The sequence below is a fragment of the Mercenaria mercenaria genome, chromosome 15 (genome assembly GCF_021730395.1).
Source record: "Mercenaria mercenaria strain notata chromosome 15, MADL_Memer_1, whole genome shotgun sequence".
Classification (NCBI taxonomy): Eukaryota; Metazoa; Mollusca; class Bivalvia; order Venerida; family Veneridae; genus Mercenaria; species Mercenaria mercenaria.
The window spans coordinates 50,175,409-50,199,931 of record NC_069375.1 but is presented as its reverse complement, the minus strand read 5'-3'; the positions used below and the strand labels follow the sequence as shown (position 1 = coordinate 50,199,931).

At 35.6% G+C, this 24,523-nt stretch overlaps 1 protein-coding gene across 1 annotated transcript in view; it reads right to left on the bottom strand.

Moving 5' to 3' along the window:
* LOC123563801 (ribonuclease 3-like) overlaps positions 1-24,523 on the bottom strand; it is a 165,604-nt gene that overhangs the window by 75,741 nt on the left and 65,340 nt on the right. The window contains exons 12-16 of the mRNA XM_053524236.1: positions 20,520-20,561; positions 19,912-20,005; positions 16,876-16,969; positions 4,798-4,926; positions 1,981-2,059 (exon numbers count right to left, since the gene is read on the bottom strand). Coding sequence (XP_053380211.1) covers positions 1,981-2,059; positions 4,798-4,926; positions 16,876-16,969; positions 19,912-20,005; positions 20,520-20,561 — 438 coding nt within the window. The remainder of the gene's footprint in view (positions 1-1,980; positions 2,060-4,797; positions 4,927-16,875; positions 16,970-19,911; positions 20,006-20,519; positions 20,562-24,523) is intronic.

The window sequence follows — 24,523 nt, the reverse complement described above, 5'->3', positions numbered from 1 at the left end:
GCACATAAAAATTTCTAAACACTATCATTATAGTTAGCACCTTTATTTAACAGGGTGGAGGAGGGGGATTCCTCAAGTGCCAAGTAGTACAGGGCTAGACACTAACTTTTTCCCAGTGGTGGTCCGAAGGACCAGCAGCTTTTGCAAACTGATGGTCCGACAGAATTTCAGGTGGTCCTACCTAGATGGATGCTTTTTTTTTTTTTTAAGTTAACGCAACCAGTAACATATGAGACCCACTCTTCTTCCATGGAGTACTTTTTACAAACACTCAAAACGTGACTTTTATATTATTATTTTGAAAAACATCTGCCGTTCAATTAATGAAAATAATTTGAAAATCAAAATTTAAAATAAAGATGTCAATAAAGAAGATTTTTTTCAGCAATTCATATTTTAAGTTGTCTTATTTTGCACATTGCAGGCCATATATGAAAAGTGGGTGGGGTCTGGTGCCTTTTCTCGAAAAATGCTTCAAAATAAAAGCTTTTTTTGCAACAGTTGTAATTTTTTCTTAAATGCAGAGTTTTATTGACTTTTTATTAAGATTGCACTAGAAAATCTCGTTAAAAATGTCCAAAAATCACGGCCGTGAAAACGGGTGACAAATTATGGAAAACGAAACTAACATTAAATTCTAGTTAAAATACGTGTTATAAAATCCTTTTTTTTTCCATTATACCTATTGAATGCTTATAATTTCTGCTTATTTAAAGCATTTTTAATTGTTTTGGCCCAAACAAAGCCTCGGTAATGATAATAAATGAAATAAAATGCTATAGATCGTAACTGCCGACCGGCTCATATAAACGTGTCAAGCACATAAAATAAATGATTTTAGTTTTCAGTAATGATCGGCAAGACACATAACAATACAGCATAAGCTGTATACTGCTAATTAACAAGTTTTACAAACACGATAATAGACTGTTTTTCGCATTGTTTATCAATTAACTTTAAACAATAAACGCTTATGATAATGACAGGCATTATAATTGTACTGAATACAAACCACAAGATGACAATGTGTCAGTCGGCTCGTAGCGTGATTGACATATTACAGTTGCTAGTTAATATACGACGCTCCGCCTACTGTCATACTTCCGCTTATGGTGACAAACAATATTTAAATTCATCGGGATTTTGATTGGCACAGGGGCAGAACTTTCAAACTCGAGACAATTTCCACGGGTCAAGCTAACGCAAGGGGCATTTTCTGTGCGGGTCAGATACAAGTTTTTCTCGATATTTGCATTACATCCGGGCATTCCAAATTTCAAGAAAAAACACACAGGGAAATCCAAATTCTATTTTTAAACTGCTGTACTTTGGTACCGTGAACAATTCAATGTTTATTAATTTATTTTAAAAATGACTTGCTTGTAATTTTCGGTGGTCCATCGGACCACAGAGATACGAGTAGTTGATGGTCCTACCAGAAAAGCACTGGTCTCGGACCAGCGGACCAGCGTTAGTGTCGAGCCCTGTAGTAATTGTGACTCACTTTGATTCACAGCCCTTCACCACCAAATATTCCAAATCTCACTTGTGATATAGAAAGGCTGCATGTGAAAAAGCTATAGAGATTTCATGTGGAAGAGTAAAAGTTCTACCAAGCTGCCCACCGCCCAACCCTAGAATACCATTAATGCCTGAACCAAGCTGCCCACCGCCAAACCCTAGAATACCATTAATGCCTGAACCAAGCTGCCCACCGCCCAACCCTGGAATACCATTAATGCCCGGACCAAGCTGCCCAACGCCCAACCCTAGAATACCATTAATGCCTGAACCAAGCTGCCCACTGCCCTACCCTAGAATACCATTAATGCCTGAAGAATTCTTCTTTCACTATTTCAAAGGCATAGAGTCCCCATATAATCTCAACTATTTCAGTGTAACTTACAAAACAAACAAAAACAACAATAAATATTCTTCAAATTACAGCTTCTAGCAGCTCTAACTCCACATTCACTTTACCTGACAAATGTCTGCCCTAATACCAGTCTTCAGAAACCCTTCACTACATACTGCAATAGTTACTTCCCTTTTCATAGTGCTGAAATATATATTTAACAAGAGCTCGTCGAACACGAAATGACCCCCTTGATGCAATTAGTAATTGCACAAGGAACAGAAATTATATGCTCACTGTAAACAAAAGTACTATCATTCTGGTTTAATCTGACCTTGACCTTTAACCTATTTACCTAACAAGAGATTACAGATTGATCTTGGCGCCATCCACTGAGCCATTTTTGAATGTTCCAAATTTCAAGACTAGCTCAAGGTCAAAATCAAGGTCGAATTTCATTTAGGTACAAAACAATGTGTATGTGGTCCAAATTTGAAAGCGGTGGCTTGAGAAATGTGAAAGCAGGTCACTAGATCAATTTCAAGGTAAAGTTCATTTCGGTAAACAGAACTATGCATGTGCTTCAAATTTGGAGGCTGTAGCTTGAGAAATGTGATAGCAGGTAATAGATAAAAATCAATGTAAAATTTCAATTCAGAACACAAAAATATGCATGCAGTCCAAATTTGAAGCCTGTACCTTAAAAAATGTGAAAGTAGGTCACTAGGTCAATCTTAAGATCAAAGTTCATTTCAGTACACAAAACTATGCATGTGGTTCAAATTTGAAGGCTGTAGCTTGAGAAATGTGAAAGTAGGTCACTAGGTCAAAATCAAGGTCAAATTTTATTTCGGAACATAAAACTATGCAAGTGGTCCAAATTTGAAGCCTGTACCTTCAGAAATGTGAAAGTAGGTCACTAGGTCAATCTCAAGATCAAAGTTCATTTCAGTACACAAATGTACGCTTGTGGTTCAAATTTGAAGGCTGTAGCTTGAGAAATGTGAAACTAGGTCACTAGGTCAAATTTTATTTTGGAACAAAAAACTATGCATGTGGTCCAAATTTGAAACCTGTACCTTCAAAAATGTGAAAGTAGGTCACTAGGTCAATAACAAGGTCAAAGTTTTTTCAGTACACAAACCTATGCATGTGGTCCAAATTTGAAGGCTGTAGCTACAGAAATGTGAAAGTAGGTCACTAGGTCAAGATCAAGGTCAACTCATGTCAAGGTTCATCTTGCCACTCAAAACTATACATGTGGTCCAAATCTGAATGATGTAAGTTATGGACATGAAGATTCTAAGTTTTTCCCTATATAAGTCTATATGAACCATTTGATCTCTGAGGCAGGGCCATATTTGACCCGAGAGGGATAACTTGAACAAACTTGGTAGAGAACCACTAAATGACGCTACATTACAAAATACCAAAGCCATAGACTTTGCAGTTTGGAGTAGTAGATTTTCGAAGTTTTTCCCTATAGACGTATATGTAAACCATGTGACCCCCAGGGCGGAGCCATAAATGACCCTTGGGGAATAATTTGAATAATCTTAGTAGAAGATCACTAGATGATGTCATATACAAAATATCAAAGCCCTAGGCCCTGTGGTTTTGGACAAGAGGTTTTTCAAAGTTTTTTCCTATATAAGTCTATATAAACCATGCGACCCTAGGGGTGGGGCCATATTTGACCCCAGGGAAATAATCTGAACAATCCTGGTAGAGGACAACTAGATTTTGCTACATACCAAATATCAAAGCCCTAGGCCCTATGGTTTTGGACAAGAAGATCAGAAACCATTTAACTGTTCCTGGCCAATGTGACCTTGACCTTTGACCTAATGACCTCAAAATCAATAGGGGTCATTTGCTGGTCATGGCCAACCTAACTATCAATTTTCCTGACACTAGGCCTAAGCGTTCTTGAGGTATTGCCTGGAAACCATTTTACTGTTCCTGGTCACTGTGACCTTGACCTTTGACATACTGACCTCAAAATCAATAGGGGTCACCTGCTGGTCATGACCAACCTCCCTATCAACTTTCGTGACCCTAGGCCTAAGCGTTCTTGAGTTATCATCCGGAAACTGTTTTACTGTTCAGGATCACTGTGACCTTGAACTTTAACATACTGACCTCAAAATCAATAGGGGTCATCTGCTGGTCATTACCAACCTCCCTATCAACTTTCATGATCCTAGGCCCAAGTGTTCTTGAGTTATCATCCGGAAACTGTTTTACTGTTCAGGGTCACTGTGACCTTGACCTTTAACATACTGACCTCAAAATCAATAGGGGTCATCTGCTGGTCATTATCAACCTCCCTATAAACTTTCATGATCCTAGGCCCAAGTGTTCTTGAGTTATGATCCTGAAACCGTTTTACTATTCAGGGTTACTGTGACCTTGACCTTTGACATACAGACCTCAAAATCAATAGGGGTCATCTACTGGTAATGACCAACCTCCCTATCAACTTTCATGATCCTAGGCCCAAGCGTTCTTGAGTTATCATCCCGAAACGGATAGGTCTACATTCCGACCGACCGACCGACCTACCGACCAACATCTGCAAAACAATATACCCCTCCTTTTTCAAAGGGGGGCATAAAAATCTCAGTCTATTCCCAAATGAACCAAAATTCCACACCAAATACAATTTTGAAGTACTAGGAAACAATACTTGTACTGTACTGAAAAATCAAATTCTGTCTTATATTATATTCTTACTTTCTATGACAATAATTAAGATGAACTGGACCTATATGATATCATAACCTTATATATCATATATTGGTAAACCTTCTTTCTTTATTTTTGCTATACAGCACTCAGTAGGGATCTTATGAATGATAGTGTAAGTGTTGTTTTTTTCTCTTACATCAACATAATATCTGTATAAAACATTGAGTTTTAGAATATGAGGAATTCTTTACCACTTCATTCTTATTTTCTCAAGCTCACTTTCAAGTTCATTTAACTTCTGTCTTTCATTGGCAGGAACTTTAGCTCTACTCCACAACAGATGACGGAATTTCATATACTCTCTCCACTTCTTCTTATATCTGTAGCATTGATAAGACATTTTCAATAATTATAAACATGAAATTTAATAATTTTTATGCCATAATAGGGTATTTCGTGAATTGCGTCATTAATTTGCAATATCCGGATATAAACTGTATATCATTGTAGGCAGTGTGAGAGAGTGGTAGAACAATCTGTTTAACTATAAATCATTGTAGGTGGTGTGAGAGAGTGGTAGAACAATCTGTTTAACTATATATCATTGTAGGTGGTGTGAGAGAGTGGTAGAACAATCTGTTTAAATGTTTTAAATATCATAAATAATGTCAATTTCAAAAAAAATAATTTTTTTTTTAGAAATTTTACATAATTTTGAAATGGAAATATTGCTTTTAAATAACCATCCATTCACAGATATTCTAAACTGAAAATTAAATGGAATGTTTGCAGTCTTTAGGGGGTATAGCCTCAACAAACATTTTATATAAAGGATTCATTATTCTAGGCCATATACTTTTTAAGCTATGACATCTCAGTCTTTTAATCAATGCGAAAGTATCAATCTCTGAACAGGAGATATGAAAAAATAATATCACATGCGCAGAAAAACAAAATAGCGCTGTTGCGCATGTTAGAAATTATGGATCATATCACATGCGCTGAAATTGACAATAACAATTTTGCACACGAATTAAAATCACTGGGGAATATGATATATTATTCAAGTTGAACTAATGGGAAATTTGCATTGGACATTTATTTGAGGTATAATAAAACTTCTAATGTGATCACATGCAGTCTACCTATTGTTCAATGTAATCAAAATTATTAATGTGCAATAAATATGTGTACAGTCATAAAAATGTAAATAAACACTGTTATATTTACTAGTTGACAAAAACAAAACGTGAAAACTTTGTTGCTTCAGTAAAAATATTCTGGTCAAAGTCTAATAGTAAACAAGCAAATTTGATGAATTGGTATCCCCTGCCAAAAGGATTTGTGGTGAGGAATGGCAAAAAAATATATCCGGCAAAAAATTAAGGATGTTACCAAGAAGCAAATAATTTCATTAGTCAAAATCAATTTAACAGAAAACAATGTTTAATTAAAGAGTACATAATAAATGTATGATACTTTGATCCAGACTAAAGAATTTATTTTGAATGGAATATGCTTACTGTAATAAGCTTAGCTTTTAAAATTAATAAAAAATTATTTTGCCTAAAAATAATTACATTTATTTTTTCCCGAAATTAATAGCTATCTTGTTGCTAAGTGTGTTAGCTATAAACTATCGTCGTTGTCAAGTAATCCAGTTTTCTAGTTCCTTGTCTAAACATAACAGATGAATGATAAACGCCTATTCGTCAGGGAACCACTCGAGCATTATATTAAATCGAGAGCACGTGCAATCTTCTCAGTTGAACTAAAGGTGTATTGGCTAGCGCTTCAGATCGATGTTAAATTGAATAGCCATGCCACGTGGTCGATGCAGAGCCCGCCAGAAAGGTAGAGGCGAGCCAGCCTGTCGAGATGATTATGAAGAGAAGGAAATGAAAGGCGAACTAGACGGCGAATTTGCCAGAAATCCCAGGCATCGGACAAAATGCCGGTAGGTTTGTTATTGATTTCGAACAAATTTTGAAGGAGTCGCAATTAATTCTGCAGTTTGGTAATGACAGTACTTGCGTCAGTAAAAAGTTATAAACAGTTAATGTTTTCCCGTTAACATCTATGCACCGATTATGAATTTATTGTGTGTTGTATTAACTGTAAACTTAATACGGGGTGTGGCGACCCTATTTCTCATAATTTTACAGATTCGAACCAAAGCAATAATGTTGCTAGTTCAGTCAACTGTCGTAATAGTTTCTTGATTCCGATAGGCAGTGGTACTTTCAATACACGAGATTCACATAGTGCATTTCCGTTTTATTACTCGTAAGGTGCTCGCAAAGCAAGTAGTAACATCGATGACGTCACATCTCATAAGATAATGACACTGTTGTGCTCATTTACCTCCCACAATTAAAATTGCAAATTTTCGGAGTTTTTTACGTTAACGTCTCCTTTATGGGACCGTCGAATAGTTTAGTATTGCAAGGGTATAGTATACGGATTAAGATCGGATGGGTTATGGAAACCAGAAAGATTGTAAGGAAAAATATTTATACAAGGACGCAACTGTAAGATATTAAAGTAGGTTTTCTCAAGCACTATTAATTACGACCCTCACTTTGCGATAAGTTTTACATGACCAGGACAATCTGTCGGCATGCAAACGCAGGCATCAGCACCTGTTAACGTTGGATCAGGTTAGGTCATTTAACTCTTTCGATATCATAAACAAATATCACTAACAAATTCACTGGTTCAATATTAGACTTAGATGTACTTACATTTTCTTCCGACTGGTTTCGGTATTGATCTTCAAATGCACGGCACGGGAACACGTGCATCCATAGAATCGAAAAATTAAGATCCACAGTATTTAATCCAAAATAAATAAAGATGTTGAACTTGCTAGGTTGTATATATACAGGTATAATATGTATGTCAGGTGGATAATTTAGGCCCTTTCTTTGATAAATGTGTTTTCGCAACATTATCTGAAGACTTATTTATTCAGTCTCTTTTCAGCATAGTTTGTTACGTATAGAGGAATAATTTTCTTATGCTGGGAAACAAAGTATGATTGAAATTTAACTAAACACACCGACGTACATATATATCGCTACATTAATTCATGCAATACACTTTGTCTTCGCTTAATCTGTCACCGTCAATTTTGAACTAAATTCTTGTGTGCCTCATGTATTTTTCATGCAAATCATGTAGAGTTGACGGATTACAAAGAGTACCGTTACTTTGTAGTGCATCTTTGAAATAGAGTGAGGCATGCTGTTGATAAATTTTATGTAACTCGTCCACTGTTATTTTAGGCTAAATGCTCGCAAATGTTTTACAAAAAAAAAAAAAAAAAAAAAAATCGAGTGGTCTATCATGAAAATAAGATTCAAACCTTTTTTAAACAGTATTAGTTGGGCAGTTTGTTCTTTGTTTGGTGTTCAGGATTGTTAATTGTTTCACTACTACGTTTGTTAATTTTGTGAGGAAATTCTGTTTTGTTGAAGCTCAACTTTCCGTACATTAAATTTAAAACGATTGTTACGTTTCCCGAAACACATTGTTACTTGAATTTTTCGAAGAAACAGGGTCAGAATCGTGGTGTTTGTCAATTTAGAGGCTGAAACACAATAGATATTTTGTTATTTTCCATACAGAACCGGATTCTGTTATATTATTATTATAGATTAAATAGTTACCATAGTCAAATAAGATATCACGAAAACATTGTTAATTCAAGTTGCGGCCTCAAATTTTTTTTACACCATTCTAAACTTTTAAAACTAAAGAGAAATCAAATTGAATTTATACATGTATATGTGGCTAGCTTTCCTATGATATTTTTATTGGTTGTCATTAATTCTTGATAGTATTTAGTTAGAGCTGTTCGTATTTATTTCTAAGGGCACTGGTGTCAGTTAACATGACATTTTAAAATGGCGTGACATTGCAAATAACAAAAGAGAGAACTGTTTTGCAGTTGGTTTCCCATTATATAGTGTCACGTTTTTGTTGGGTGTTACAAACTAACTAATATAAGATTAGGTCATCATAGTTGTAAATATGTAGCGTTAAGATATACGGCCAATATTTAGCCGACTCCAAATCACAGATCATATTAATGGTTCTTAAAATTGTGGAAGTCATCATACTGTATTAAAACGCTCTTGACTATTCATAATCGAGGATGATTTTATCATTGGAGTATGTTTGTATAGTGAGCAAAAACTTCAGAGCTGGTTATCATGGGAGTTGGTTGAAATCTGTAACAAACTACCAGTCGTTTGTTACGTTATGTATGAATAAAAAATTTTTGGTTGTCTTAATTTTTCTCCTGTTCCAGTAAGTGAATTCTCTTCGAATAGCTCATGTAGCACTATATCATGTTAACGAAATTCTGTAGTTTTTTTACCTTAGCCCGGAACCGGGATTTCATAAATCAGTGTTGGTTTGTTATATAAATTATTAAAGTCGGATTTTTAATATCTAAGTAAAAAATTTCTTTGACAAACCAAGCCGATATTATTTACTGAAGACAGATAATGTTAACGTCATTATGTATTAGATTTAGATTTACAAATAAGGTTGACATTGTATTTTCGTGTAAGTTGAATATCTTGACATATTTCATGCTGTATAGTGCAATCTATTTATAGAACGATTACGTATTTATAAGTAGAAAGCGATAGCGAAACATTATTGGAAAAGTCGATTATTCAGGGTCTTCATGGTTTTCTTTTAATATACGATTCGACAGAAGTACAACATTGATAAATATATCGACCTAGTTCCGCAGTAGATCTATTCATCTATAAATACATTTATAATTGCACGACAATTTTTCGGGATGTGTGAGCCATCCGCTATCTTCGGTATTTTACCGCAGTATTATTATAAATTAATAGTCCAGACATGCCTTGATGTATAAATCTCACACTGTAACTTAAACGATAAAATGTTTGATAATTATGATTTTCTTCATTAAAACGTTTCAATACAGAAAACATTTTGTATAAAACATTTCAGTATGCACTTAACTTCTTTCATTGACAATCTTCTTGAGTTCAACGATGCATGAGAACCATAACAAGCAAACGATAATACAATGTAGAAACATGCAGTCGTTTTAATTAGTATCAAGTTGATCATACAATAATACTATGTATAAATTGGTACCGTAGTGTATTGGATTGTGTTGTCATACCCGACCCGATTGAGGCCTGGTAAACTCATTGAAAAGCTAACCAAAATGCAGTAACAACATAATGCTTGCAGATAAAAGGGATAATGCTTGCGGATAAAAGGGATAATGGTCTTTCTAGATATTGATGTATAGCCTTGAAGGAGTACATATCAACATGGTTGAAATTGAATTTTAATTGGATTACATTAGGACATAAATCTTAAGATAAAACGTGTATCCAAACAAATATATTTTAGGTAAGCATTTAAGTTAGCTATTTCTTTCAAAGATAGAACTATAGATTATCATGATGATGATGAACAAATGATCCGAATCACTTAAGACGATCGATAATCCTTCTGCTCCTTGTTTCATACATTGGCAAAACGTGATCACGTGATGTTGGTGGGATTTGCTCTACTTGTCTTTCAAATAGCCTATCCGATTATGTTATAGTTATATGGATGAACCAGTTAGGTTTTAAAGAACAAATATAATTGTTGAAAAGCTGAGATAGTATGTTTAAGAATTTAAGAAATCGTTGCACAGAATTTTTGGGGGATAAATTTTGGCAAATTTATTGTGGCCTGGAAAAATTCTGTCGACCGTGGGGGTGATCGGGCGTGCTTTGGGACGTTTTGATGGTACGGATGTTACGGTGTATATTAAAGGTATTGCTCTAGTGCCTTGGCAATATCTGACTAGCCTTGCTTAAATGTATCATAGCCTTGCTGATGTCATAGCCTTGCTCATCATATAGTATTTGCCTCGCTTAGAATTACAGTACGTTGCCTTGCTCCATTGGTCCGCTAAATGTTCCTCATTACTTTGCAGGTAACGTCGAGTTATGGGGAATATTTAATTTACTGTGGTGTACTGTAGCCTTGCTCATTATAGTATTTGCCTTGCTTAGAAGTACAGTACGTTGCCTTGCTCCATTGGTCCGCTAAATATTGTGGTGTACTGTAGCCTTGCTCGTTGCTTGGAATTACAGTATGTTGCCTTGCTCCGTTGGTCCGCTAAATATTGTTGTGTACTGTAGCCTTGCTCGTTGCTTAGAACCACAGTACTTTGCCTTGCTCCGTTGGTCCGCTAAATATTCCTCATTGCTTTGCAGGTAACGTCGAGTTTTGGGGGATGTTTAATTTACTGTGGTGTACTGTGGTATCCCTTGCGTCCATGTGGCGCTGCTTGTTGCTCTACAGGTAACGTGGAGCAATGACGTGGTGCTTTACGAGTACGTCTGGTTTCCTCCCGGTCCACTGGTTTTTCGAATAGCTTTCATTGGAGTGGCCATAGTCTGCCAACATATTGATAATAACTTTTATATTGAAAGGAATATTTCATAGATTAAATTAGCACTGTTTACAGTATCTTACGCGCCGGTAATTGAAATATGTGACTGTATTCATATCTGAAATGTACAAATAAACATGTAAAAATGTGAATGTTACTTGTCTTCTGGTTATAATTTCGGGTAATAAAATAAATGCAGTTAATTGAAATGTGAGCTTGAAGTTTAACTGGAACTAAATATTGTCTTTGAGTGGTTTGGCACCAAGTGTTGTTGTTTTAAAAGAACAGATGTCCTTAAGAGAACACAATCAAGTTATCTTGAACATGGCTGGGGGCAAGGTTGGTGCAGTTACAACTTAAAGGTTTGAATATTTTTTTTTTGATTTTGGGGGGTTGGGGGTGGGGGTTAACTGGTGAGGAAACAAAACTTCACATGCTGATTATAAATATTGATGAAAAATTAAAAATGAAAAAAAAACAAGTGAATGAAGTATTGCCATGCAATGCAAAGTCCCCTACTGGAAGGCACCTAATTTTCTCTACTGCAGTATAACATAATGAACTGATATCTGTCAATGATGAATAAACAATATTGTACTATACATACAATGTGTTATAACAAAACACTTGGATTAAAATTTGCATAATGGAATTTTTTGGCCGATTATAAAAAAAGCTATCATATCAGTTATTTATAGTAACAACAAAGGGAAATCAATCCTAAAAAAAAAAAAAATCTATATAATATAAGTCCACAAGAAACTCTTTACCAGGTAGAGATAGGTAAAAATACACCTAAAAATTGGATGTAACATGCATGTTGTACGACATAAAAGTGGTCTCGATTTTTCCCTACAGCCAGTAATAAAATGTTATAATATAATCTATTTATAGTAACAACAAAGGGAGGTAATTCTAAAAACAATGCTGCCTCATGGCGGTGAACATTTGTGCCAAGTTACATCAAAATGCCTCCATGCATGAAGAAGAAATCTCTGGACAAAGTCATTCTTGAATTTGACTTTTGATCTCCAAGTGTGACCTTGACCTTTAAAGCTAGGGTTCTGGGTGTTGCGCATGACACGTCGTCTCATCATAGGGTACATTTATGCCAAGTAATATTGTAATATCTTGATGCATGACAGAGTCCTGGACCGGGCAGGAAAAAAGCCCTGTTGACCTTTGACCTCCAATTGTGACCTTGACCTTTGAGCTAGGTGTCCGGATTTTGCGCATGACATGTTGTCTCATCATGGGAAACATTTGTGCCAAGTAATATTAAAATCCCTTCACGAATGGCAGAGTTATGGACCGGACAGGAGAAAAGTCCTGTTGAGCTTTGACCCCCAATTGTGACATTGACCTTTGAGCAAGGGGTCCGGGATTTGCGCATGACACATCGTCTCATCATGGGGAACATTTGTGTCAAATAATATTAAAATCCCTTGACGAATGACAGAGTTATGGACCGGACACAAAACAGACCCTGTTCATGCCATGTTAACATTTGACTGTCAAGTGTGACCTTGACCTTTGAGCTTGGGGTCTGAAAGTTGTGCATGACATATCGTCTGATTATGAGGTACATTTGTGCTAAGTAATATTAAAATTACTTCATGGATGGCAGAGTTGTGGACCGGACAGGAAAAAAGCCCTGTTGACCTTTGACCTCCAATTGTGACCTTGACCTTTGAGCTAGGGGTCTGTGTTTTGCGCACAACACGTCGTCTCATCATGGGGAACATTTGTGCCAAGTAAGATTAAAATCCCTTCATGGATGGCAGAGTTATGGACCGGAAAGGAAAAAAGCCCTGTTGACCTTTGACTTCCAATTGTGACCTTGACCTTTGAGCTAGGGGTCCGGGGTTTGCGCACGACACGTCGTCTCATCATGGGGAACATTTGTGCTAAGTAATATTAAAATCCCTTCATGAATGACAGAGTTAGGGACCGGACACGAAATTGCGGACAGACGGACGGAAAAGCACATTCCTATAGTCCCCGAAACTGGTTTTTCAACCAGTAGGGGACTAAAAAAAAAAATTTGGGTGAAGTGGAGGGTGGGGGCGAGATGTTGATGGGTGGGGCCCAATGGGAGCGAGGGGGGAGAAGGAAACTTGCATTTTTGATAAATATTCATGAAGTTTAAAAAAATGTCAAAAATAAGGAATAAAAAGTTTTTAATTTTTTTTTTTCCGGGTTGGGGGGGGGGGGGGGGGGGGTGTGACCAAGGAAAGGGGTTGACCGGTTGGGGTGCACATGCAAAACTTCCTTTTATAATAAATTTTCAGGGTAAATAAAAGAAATTCAATGAATTCTCCCAAATGGTAAGTTTTTATGTACAAATATGTGGTTTTTTTATACAATTAAGGGGCAAAAACTCGGGGAGTTACCAAACGAAATTGTGGTCACAACTATTTTGGGGTGCCAATTTCTTTTTAAATTTTCATAGTTAAAGGGTCAAATATAAAAAGTTAGAGCAGAAATTCCAAATTTTTAAGTACCCTATATTTCACACAAAACTTCAAGGGCCAAACTCGGTGTTATTTTGGGCAATCTGACTGAAACTTAAAGGGGCCCCATTCCCATAGGGGTGAACAGTATAAAAGTTTGTTTGAAAAAAATTCAAAATAAGAATTAAAAGAAAAAATTTTTTTTTTTTGCGGGGGGGGGGGGGGGGGGGGGGTTGGGGGTGGACCAAGTGAAGGGGTTACCAGGGTACACAACTTCCATGTTTACAATAAATTTTTCAGGGAAAAAAATACAGAAATTTAATAAAATTCTACAATGGTAATTTTTGTTATAAAATTTTGGGGTTTTTTTATAAAATTTAAAAAGGGCCAAAAACTAAAGTTACAAAAAAAAATCCAACGCAATTGTGTGTAACAACCACTTATGGTGATTAAATTCTGTTTAATTTATTTTTCAAGGTCAAATATATCAAAAGTTTTATCAGAAAAGCCAATTTATAGACCCTTTAGTTAACACAGAATCTTCTAAGGGGGAAAAAATTTTTCTAGTGTTACAGGGCAATCTGACAAACTTTAGGGGGATAAACTTGAGTGTGAAAATGTATATGAATTTTATATAAAAAATTCCCAACCCCCTTTAGATATGGGTCCCGACAGACAACGCCCAAAAATATTTGCCCGACTTTGGGGATAAAAACTCGTACTTACAATTTTTTTTGTTTAAAGACTTTTGTATTTTAAAAACAAAACCCGATTTTTTAAAAATCCTTTTACACATGAAATTTGGGTTGTTAAAGAGAAAAAAGTAACCTTCACAAGAAGTATATAACGCAGAAATGTGCGGATATATAATCAAATGTGAACGAGTTAAAATGCAAATGTGCTGGTATATAATGCGAATGTGCACAAGTATTAAGCAAAATGTGCGGGGTAAAATGCAGAATTACTGGAGTAAAAAAGGGGGAGTATATAATGCGAATGTCGGAGTATAAATGCAAAATGTGCTGGGAAAAAATGCGAATGTGCTGGGTATTTTAAATGGAAATGTAATGGAGAATAAAATGAGGATAAAAACAGAATGTAATGGAGTAATAATGCAGGAGAAAATAATGCAGGAGCAAAATGCAGAATGGCTGGAGTATATATGCGAATGTGCTGGAGTAAATAATGCAAAAAGTCTGGAGTAATAATGCAGAATGTGCGGGTAAAAGAAAAATGAAGGGGGTTATAATGCAGGAGTTATAATGAAAAAGAGCATATAAGGGAAAATGTGCGGGTATAAAATGCGAATGTGCTAGAGTATATAATCAAATGTAATGGAGTATATAATGCAGGAGTATATAATGCAGGAGCATATAATGCAGAATGTGCTGGAGTATATAATGCAGAATGTAATGGAGTATATAATGCAGGGTATATAAGCGGGAGATTAAGCAAAATGTGTGGAGTAATAATGCAAAATGGTGGAGTATAAATGCAAATGAAATGGATAAATAATGCAGGGTATAAAAGCAGGAGAATAATGCAGAATGTGCGGGTATATAATGCAGAATGTGTAGATATAAAATGAGAATTAATGGGTATAAATGAAGGACTATAATGCAGAATGTGCGGGTATATAATGGGAGCGATAATCAGAGTGCAGGAGTATATAAGCAGAAATGGCGGTATATAATGCAAATGGGTGGATATAATGCGGAGATAAATGCAGAATGGCGGGGGTAAAATGCAGAAGTGTGGGTAATAATGCGAACGTGTGGAGTATATAATGCAGGAGTATATAAGCAGAATGTGCTGGGCATATAATAAATTGCGGGGTAATAATGCGGGGTATAAAATCGAATGTGCGGGAGTAAAAAAATCAGGGTTTATAATGCAGAAGTGCTGGAGTATATAATGCGGAGCTTATAGGAAGTAAGGGAGTATTAATCAGGAGTATAATGCAGAATGTTTTGGGAGTATATAATGCAGAGTGCGGGAAAAATTTAATGCGACGTGCTGGAGTATTAATGCAAAATTGTGGAGAAATTAAATGCAAAATGTGCTGGAGTTTTATGCAGGAGTAAAAATTCAGGAGCTATAAGCAGAAGTGCTGGAGATTAAAATGCGGGAGTATATAATGCAAAATGTTTTGGAGTTATGAGCAGGAGAAATTAATGCAAAGGGCTGGAGTATATAAGCGGAGTATAAACAGAAGTGTTGGAGTAAAAAATGCAAAATGTGCTGGGTATTAATGCAAAAAGGCTGGAATATAATGCGAATTGCTGGAGTAATAATGCAGAAGTATATAATGCAGGAGTATAAAAAATGTGTGGAAAATTTTTAACAGGAGTTTAATGCAGAAGTTTTTGGAGTAGAAATGCGGGAATGTGCGGGAGTAATAAGCAGACGTGTAGAGATATAATGCAGAAGGGGCTGAGTATATAATGCGAATGGCGGGAGTATAAAAGCAGGAGTATATAATGCAGAATGTGCTGGGTATAAAAAGCAGGGATATAATGCGAATGTAATGGAGAAAATTAATGGGGAGTAAAAATGCGGGAGTATATAATGCAAAGTGTTGGAGTATAAAAGCGAATGTGCGGGAGATTAATGCAGAACGTGCTGGGTATAAAATGAGAATGTGCTGGATTTTTAATGCAAATGTCTGGAGTAATAATGCAGGAGATAAATGCGGAGTAAAAAATGCAAAAAGGTGGATTATATAATGGGGAGTAATAAGCAGAATGGTTGGAGATATAATGCGGAGAATAATCAAAATGGCTGGATATATAATGCAGGGAGTTATAATGCGAAGGGTTTTGGGAGTATATAAGCGAATGTGCGGGTATAAAAATGCCGAACTGCGGATTTTAAATGCAGAATGGCGGGAGTTTTAAAATGCGAATGTGCGGAGTTTAAATTTTGCAGGATTTTAATAAGCAAATGTCGGATTAAAGGGGAATTTAAAAATGCAAATGTGTTGGATAGATAATCCGAATGTTGGAGTATATAATCAAAACGGCTGGAGTATAAAATGCAAAATGTCTGGGTATAAAATGCAAATGTGTGAGTATATAAGCAAAATGTGCTGGAGTATATAATCAAATGTGAGGAGTATATAATGCAGAATGTGTGGAGTTATAAGCAAAATGTAATGCAAAAATGTGTGAAGTATATAATGCAAAGTGCTGGAGTATATAATGCAAATGTCTGGAGTATATAAGCAAATGTGTGGGTATATAATGCAGGTATATAATGCAAATGTTGGAGTATATAAGCAAAAGTACTGGAAACATCATTTGAATGGAAATCAGCAAAAGGAATGGCTCTTTTTGAGGTTACAATAACATACTTGTACAATATTGTACAAACTATATGTAATGTCTCATAATACCAAGGAATGGTGTTATAAAAAATCTACTTACACAGGGTCCCAGCATAGCTGGGGTTGGGTGGTCGTACACCCATGATGTTGAAAAAAATCTCTTACACAGGGCCCCCAGCATAGGAGTTGGGTGTCTACACCGAGTAGATAAAAAAAGCTTTTTAACTCGCCATCTCAGGGTGTTTTACACCCAGATCTATCCAGTGGTCAATTTGATGAAACTTGGTCTCGTAGTGAAATGTATGGTAATTATTATTTTTTTTAGAAAAAAACCCAAACAACCAGGGTTGAATTTTTAAAGAAGAATGCTCTGTATCTAGAAAACGGGGCTAAAAAGATACCAATAAAAAAACTAGATTAAAACCCAATGAAATAAAGTAATGTAAAATATAAAAAGGTGATTAAAAAGTACAATGCATCAATATTTTTACTAAGACTGCATATTGTTGCAAAATTTTTGTTCTAAAAAATGAATACTGTAATCACTTTGTTTTTAATTAAATCATATCAAGTAATTGCGGGTTTAAAAAACAAAGTTTTCTGTAACTATTTTAAAATCATAATAGAATGCCTATACCTTTCCGGGAAAAGTTACAACCTATGCGAAAGCTATCTACTTATTTTTTTCCAGTTTTTGTCTATTATACATGTTTAAACAACTCGAGGGTTCCCAACAGGGGTTGGGAAATTTTTAGTAAATCAGTAACACATCATTCATGGTAAAACTCCTTTCCATTTTCAAAAAAAAAAAACCTATCATTTTATTGTGAACGTCATTGCAATTTAAATTGGACCTTTTCCTTTTCAAACATTGGTTCCCATTTTAAAAATTAAACAGGGTTTATATTTCCCTTAAAGTTCAACTTGACAAATAACTAGCCCAATCATTGATGCAATCATTTTTATTTCATTTCAGTCTGATATTATGGAAGAATGAATTCCCTCAATTAGGCCAATTTTAATTAGCAATTGCTTGTGACTCTGTGGACAGACTGTCAAGGGAGGTAACTGGAGTGAGTTATGGATTGAGAACTAGGCTGCAGTTAAATTGAAAATTAACCTTTAATGCGTGAAAAACGATATTCGAGCCCCCAGTCTCACTCAGAGATTCACATGGTCCACGCGCTTTTTTTTTTTTTAATATTTCCTTGGTTGGATTCCAAAACCCTTTGTGCCTAAAGCATTTTGCAAGTTTTCAGGTTTTTTATTTTAATTTACAACAATTCACTAAAAAACTTCATCATGATTAATACCATTCTGTAAACAATTGAAAATAATCTATCTGAAATATAATAACAAACCAAGGAAACTAAAAACTTATAATGCAACTATTTTACATAGAGGCCTCTGCAGCTGAGTGGTTAAGGTCCCTGACTTAGAATCCCCTGCTTCTCACCTACATCGGGTGTCATCAGTGTCATCCAGTTGCTTGCAGAGACATGGTTTTTCCTTGGGGGGTTTCACTCCTCCCTGAAATCTCCCCCGAGGCGCGTAAGCTGGAAAGGAACCATGAAATCTAACTGTGCCAAAGGACTTAAAAAACCCAAAACCCAAAATTTTGTAAGGGACATGTCTGTATAACATGTAAAATAAACTACAGGAAGAAACCTACCAGGAAAGGTCAAACATAAATTTCAGGAACTGACCCCTCCCGGGAAAAATGGCCAAAAAACATAACTAACGAACTGAACTACGGGGAAAATAGTCTATAAAAACATAAACAAGGGAACGACCCTACAGGAAATGGTCTATAACTAAATTTTCAGGAACTGAACCTCCCAGGAATGGTGAAAACTAAAGTCAGGAACGAACCTCCCGGAAATGGTCTATAACACAAAAATACCGAACTGAACCCCTACGGGAATGTTCAAAGGTTTCTGGACAAATTTCTCTAAAAAAGTTAAAAAAAGAATTTTTTACTTTTTTTGATTTTCTCAAAATTATCTTATTGAATTGTTTTTTAAAAAAATCAAATTTTTTTACAACTTATTATTACCCTCTTAAAAGATTTCAAAATTTAATTTACAGAATTTTTTTAACCTGGCCCTAATATTTTTTAGTTTAAATTTTATTGGTTAAAAAAAATGATATTATCTCATTATAATGTTGATTGGTATAATGATTATGTTTGATTAACTTTAAAAACAAACTAAAATTTTATCTTAACTAATTCTCACTGAAGAGTCTATATTGTTTAATTTGTTTAGAAATGTTTTTTTGGCTTTTTCCCCTTCCCAACATAATATGCTAATAAAGCTGGTTTTGAATGAAGAAAAAAAAAGAAAAAAATGGGACTCAAAGTAAGAACAAAGACAATCTCTGCGAGTTAAAAATTTATTCAGGAAAACCTGTAGTTGTGTAAAAAAAAAAATTTTATACGGAAAACCGTTTGGACTTTAAATTTTTGAAGTAAAGATTTAATTGTCAAAAGGAACTCGTTTTTTATTTTTATCTTATTTGTGTTGATTTCAATAAAAGACATTTAAAAACAGACTTGGACTTATTCATCATTCTCTGATTCCCCTCAGCACATCAAAACGTCATTGGCATTTAGCTCTATAAAAAATGGTCTAAAAACCAAAAACCTCAGGAATGACCCTCCCCAAAAAATGGTCTAAAACAAAACTCACAAATGCCCCTAAAAACAAAACTCAGGAACTGCCTACCGGGAAAATGGTCTAAAAAACCAAACTACACGCCTGCCCTACCAAAAGGGTCTATAACCAAAAACTACACACCTGCCCCTACCGGAAATGGTCTATAACAAAAAACTCGGAAAACTGACCCCCCGGGAAAAATGGTCTATAACACAAACCACAGGAACTGACCCTACCAGGAAGTGGTCTATAACCAAACTAAGGAATACCCTCCCAGGAAGTGGTTAAAAACACAAACCAAACTGACCCTACCGGAAAAGGGGTCAAAAACAAAAACTACGGGAAAATGAACCTACCAGGAAGGGGTCTAAAATAAAACTACGGAACTGACCCTACCGGGAAAATGGCAAACATAAAGCGGAACTAAACCACAGGAAATGGTCTAGCAAATCGGGGCATGAAGGGAATTTCGCATTTACCCCCCCCTGGTCCTCTCCAATCAATATCAACCAGCTCAAGAATTTCATCAAATAAATACTCTGTTAACATGTCCAGACTTTGTACAGAAAAATTCTGTGGAAAAAAAATCAATTTAATTAATCCTTTATAATGTTCTTTTTTAAAGATGCACTCTATTCTGCCACCTTATTTCTTTTAAGAAAAAAAGCTGTGTGGTAGCTAATTCACCGTTAGCCACATAAATTTCCCCTAACTTTTAACAAATAGGGGTAACTTTGAACATAAATAGCTTTTTTTGTTTTTTTGTTCCCTGTTATGTCCCCAAAAAACTTAAGAAAATCCACCTCTTAGTGTTTAAATTCATCCCCTGGGAAAAAAAAGTCATCAGGGAAAAGGAAAGTAAAAAGGTTCAAATTTTGGGGGAACTTTTCCAGGGTAATTGTGAGCTCGCTATTTTAAAAAATAGTTACCAACTGTCTTCCTTTCAGATGTCTGACACTAAAGGATAGGTTTTGACAGATACATGTGTACAAGTCAAAAGAATGACACTTTAATGAACAAACAAGTTACCTTTATGTAATTGATTAACTGTACATCATTAATAATGTTAAAACTTGTACTCACTTACCTCAGGTACTTGTTCTTCTACAACATGTATAGTATAGATAAGTTAAACCTTATATTGACATTCTGGCCACTGAAATAAAAAAACATTCAGCTTTTGGAAAAAATCCACAATAATTGGGATATCAAACAGCTTTGTTAATGTACTTCACATTTTATAATTAAGTTTCCTTAATTTTTTAATTTTTGGGAGGGTAAAGGAAAATTTTTCAATATTAAATGGGGAATAAATTTTTTTGGGGTCTTCACTGACATTTCTAACAAAAAAAGGGCCCTGATATAAAAAATAAAAATTTTTCCGGGAAATCAATCAATAACACCGGGTTTGACTGGAGTAAGCATTTTTGATAAAACAAAAAAGTAAAAACGAAAGAGTAGTTGTCATGGTTTTTTCTATTTTTTTAAATTTGGAGTAAAGACTAAAATCTAAAACTCAGTTTTATATACCCTATTTGGGGAAATTACTAGTTTTGTAATTCTCTATTATTTTAAGTTTCTATCATAAATTTTTATCAATTGAGATCATTTTTGTATGCAATAGAGAGAAACATCAGTCCCTGACTTGAGCATTAACCCTCAATTAAACAACTCATGTGACCCCTGACTTGAGCTTTAAACCTCAGTTAAAACAACTCTGTGACCCCCTGATTTTAGTTAAAGCCCATTCAAACAACTCTGTGACCCCACTGAGCTTTAAGCCTCAGTTTCAAACAACCCCCTGTGACCCCTGACTTGAGCATTAAGCCTCAATTAAACAATATGTGACCCCTATGTCTTCGAAATTCCTTGTTTGGTTTGCTAAAATTTTTGATAATTTGTGCATTTGCAAATGGCCTAGCAACTAGAGCAATTGGGTTTTAAACCTGATTAATATAAACTAACTTTTCAAACGTAAAACGGGTGTTAAAATATTAAGAAAGTAGGCAGTAGGTCAATTCAGGTCACTAAAAGTCATTTTTAAAGTCGGGTGCAAAAATGTTTTTGTCATCAAATTTTTAAAGGCTGTTATTCAAACACAAGAAAGTGGGTCAGTAGGTAAGGTCACGTCAATGCCCCTACGGGGACATCGGGCTTTTATAATTAAAAGTTGGGAAAATTAGATCAGATAATTTTTTTTATGTATTTTTCCTATTAATATAAAACAGGACCCCCAGGCCCTTTTTCCCCCCAGGGCATAATTTGAACAACCGATAAAGGCCATATGCACTGTACATAAAAATATCGAAGGGCCTAGGCCTTGAACTTTAGACAAAAATTTTTCCCTAAATTTTTTAAAAAACATGTGCCCCCCAGGGTGGGGTCAATTTTTAAACCTAGGTGAAAATTTGAAAAACTTGGTAGAGGACCACTGATGATGAATACCCAAATATCAAGCCCCCGGGGCCCTTGGTATTGGAGAAGAAAATTTTTCCCATTAAAATTATGTAATGATGTGACACCCCGGGTGGGGCCTATTTTACCCCAGGAATAATTTGAACAAACTTGGTGATGACCATTGATGATGCTACATATAATATTTTAAACCCTATGACCTTGTTTCAGAAAGAAGATTTTTTAAATTTTTCTTTTTTGGGTTTCTATGGAACCAGAGTTTTGTATGGCCCGGCGCCGTACGGTGGTGATCACAATAGCCACCCGAGATTCGGCTAGGTGGCTAAAAAGTGGGGATGTGGGGTTTTCGAAAAAAGTAGGGGAAAAATAGAGCCTTTCAAAAAAAAGCTGTCAATTGACAGCGCCCTGATATTCAAAAAATTTATAGAAAGGGATAGGGTCAAAAAAAAAACCAGAGATTTTTAGGGAAAAGAAAAAAAATATTAAGTAAACAAAGACCCGCATTTGTGGATTTGAATAAATCTTGCTCTATAGTCAAACTCGCTTTATCCGGACCTGGGAAATATGTTCGTATCAAATGAAATTCGCATTTATGAATGTATGACTCACTGGATAATCTGTCTAGCAGGTTTGGGCAGATCACGGAAACTGTGTGAGCAGGTTGGGCAGTATCACCCGGATCATCGGTGAATAGATTCCGATAATAGAATATTAATAGTTTTAAACTGATTAAGTTAAATTTTTAGATAACATTGAAATTACTCACAAAACATACTTAAAAAACGTAAAACTGTTAATTTAAATTTTAATTCGATCGAGGTCAGAGCGCCAATTATATCCACCGCCAAATTTTTTATTATAAAGCTTGTACTATATAATCATTTTTAGAGGGGTAAAAGTTTTAAATTTTTTAAGAAACCGGGCCCACCCGTATAGCAAAAGAACACAAAAATGTGTTTAAAAAAAATTTACACCTCTTTAAATCTGACCTGTCAAAATTTTTTTTATTTACGATACACAAAAAGGGCTGGTATTTGTTTTTGAAAAAGGGAACTACTCCATTGCCAATTTCACCAGCACAAGGTTTATAATATTATTATTTTTCAACACATTTTTATTTACTTGATTTAAAATCAGCACTGTACAGTTTCAAACTATTAAATAGTAAGTGTAAAAGGGGTAAAAGGGCCCCCAACTTTTAGAATTAATTTTTTATCAAAAGATGGAAAATTTTTGCTTTTACCAAATTGGGGCTTCCAAAATGGTTTGTATCATATTTTTCGTATGATGCGAGTTTGTATTACCCAAAAATTTTTCAAAGGAATAAAAAACTCGGCGGGGAACCGGTTTTTTTTCGTTTTTTCAGAAAAAATTTGTATAAAACAGTTCTTTAAATGGATCGATGTATATCAATGTGTGACATGATGGGGGAACATGTGTTTTAAAATTTTTAAAGCCCTGGACCCTTTCCCCTCTACCCAAAAAAGGGCCAAAAAATCCCAAAACTGCCAAATTTATGAGAGGACCTTTATTTTTGCCACAGACCCGGTTTTTTGAAAATCCCCTGAGGGTTCGCGAAATACAGGGTGAAAGTATGGAAAAATCTAAAATCCTGAAAATTGCTGGGGGTGGGGGCCGCAGGGTCCCCGGGTGGGTCCCGGCAAAACCCTGGTAGGGGACCAGGGGGGGAAAGCCCCCGGGAACTTTGAGAAATTTGTGTTTTGAATGTTGAACACCCATTCTCCCTTTGATTTTGCCAAAAAAATTTTAAATTAAAATGCACAAAAAGCTGATTTTCAAATAGTCATTTAAAAATTTTTTTAGTTTTGCCCTGCAACCCCCAAAAAGAAACTGCCCCCCTTTGAACAAGGCAGTCTGAAAGACACAATCCCCCGCCATGTTATGGATAGGAAAGGGTAAACCTTTGACCTTTAGCTGTGACCCCGACCTTTAAGACATGGGCTGACTCTAAATTCTGCACATCGTTTGATGAGGTGATCATTTGACCCCGGTTTCTAAAAATCTTCAAAGGGGGTTTGGAATACAGAGCGGACAAAAAATGGAAGGCTCAAACCTTTGACCAGGTTGTATCTTGACCTTGGCCAACATGGTGGCCCTGATTCGCACATCGTCTTCAAGAGGTGATCATTTTATCAAGTTATGAAAAAACCTTTAAAAGGGGTTTTGGAAAAAAAAGCAACACAAAATGGAGGCTCAAACTTTTGATCCTAAGTTGTGACCTTGACTTGAGCCCGGGATGGCTGACTCAGAGTTCTGCATATCATCTTGATGAGGTGTCATTAGACCTAAATTTTATAAAAAACCTTCAGGGGGGTTTGGAGATACAAGCAACCGAAATGGAAGGGGAAACCTTTGACCCTTTAGTTGTGACCCTTTACCTTTTACCGACATGGCTGCCAAGTTTGCACTCGTCTGATAGGTATATTTGACCCCTTTTTTATATAAACCTGCAAAGGGGTTTGGAGATAGGAGCGGGCAGGAAAGTGTTAGGGTGGGGTGGACGGACGGACCATTCCCATAACCCCCCTTTAAATCGTGGCGGGGGATTTAAAAAATTTTAGAGAGGACCTTATAATGATCCTACAAACAAGTTGATGGAAATCCCTCAAGCCTTTATTAGAAAAAGTTTTTTAAAGGATTTCTGTTTTAAACTCT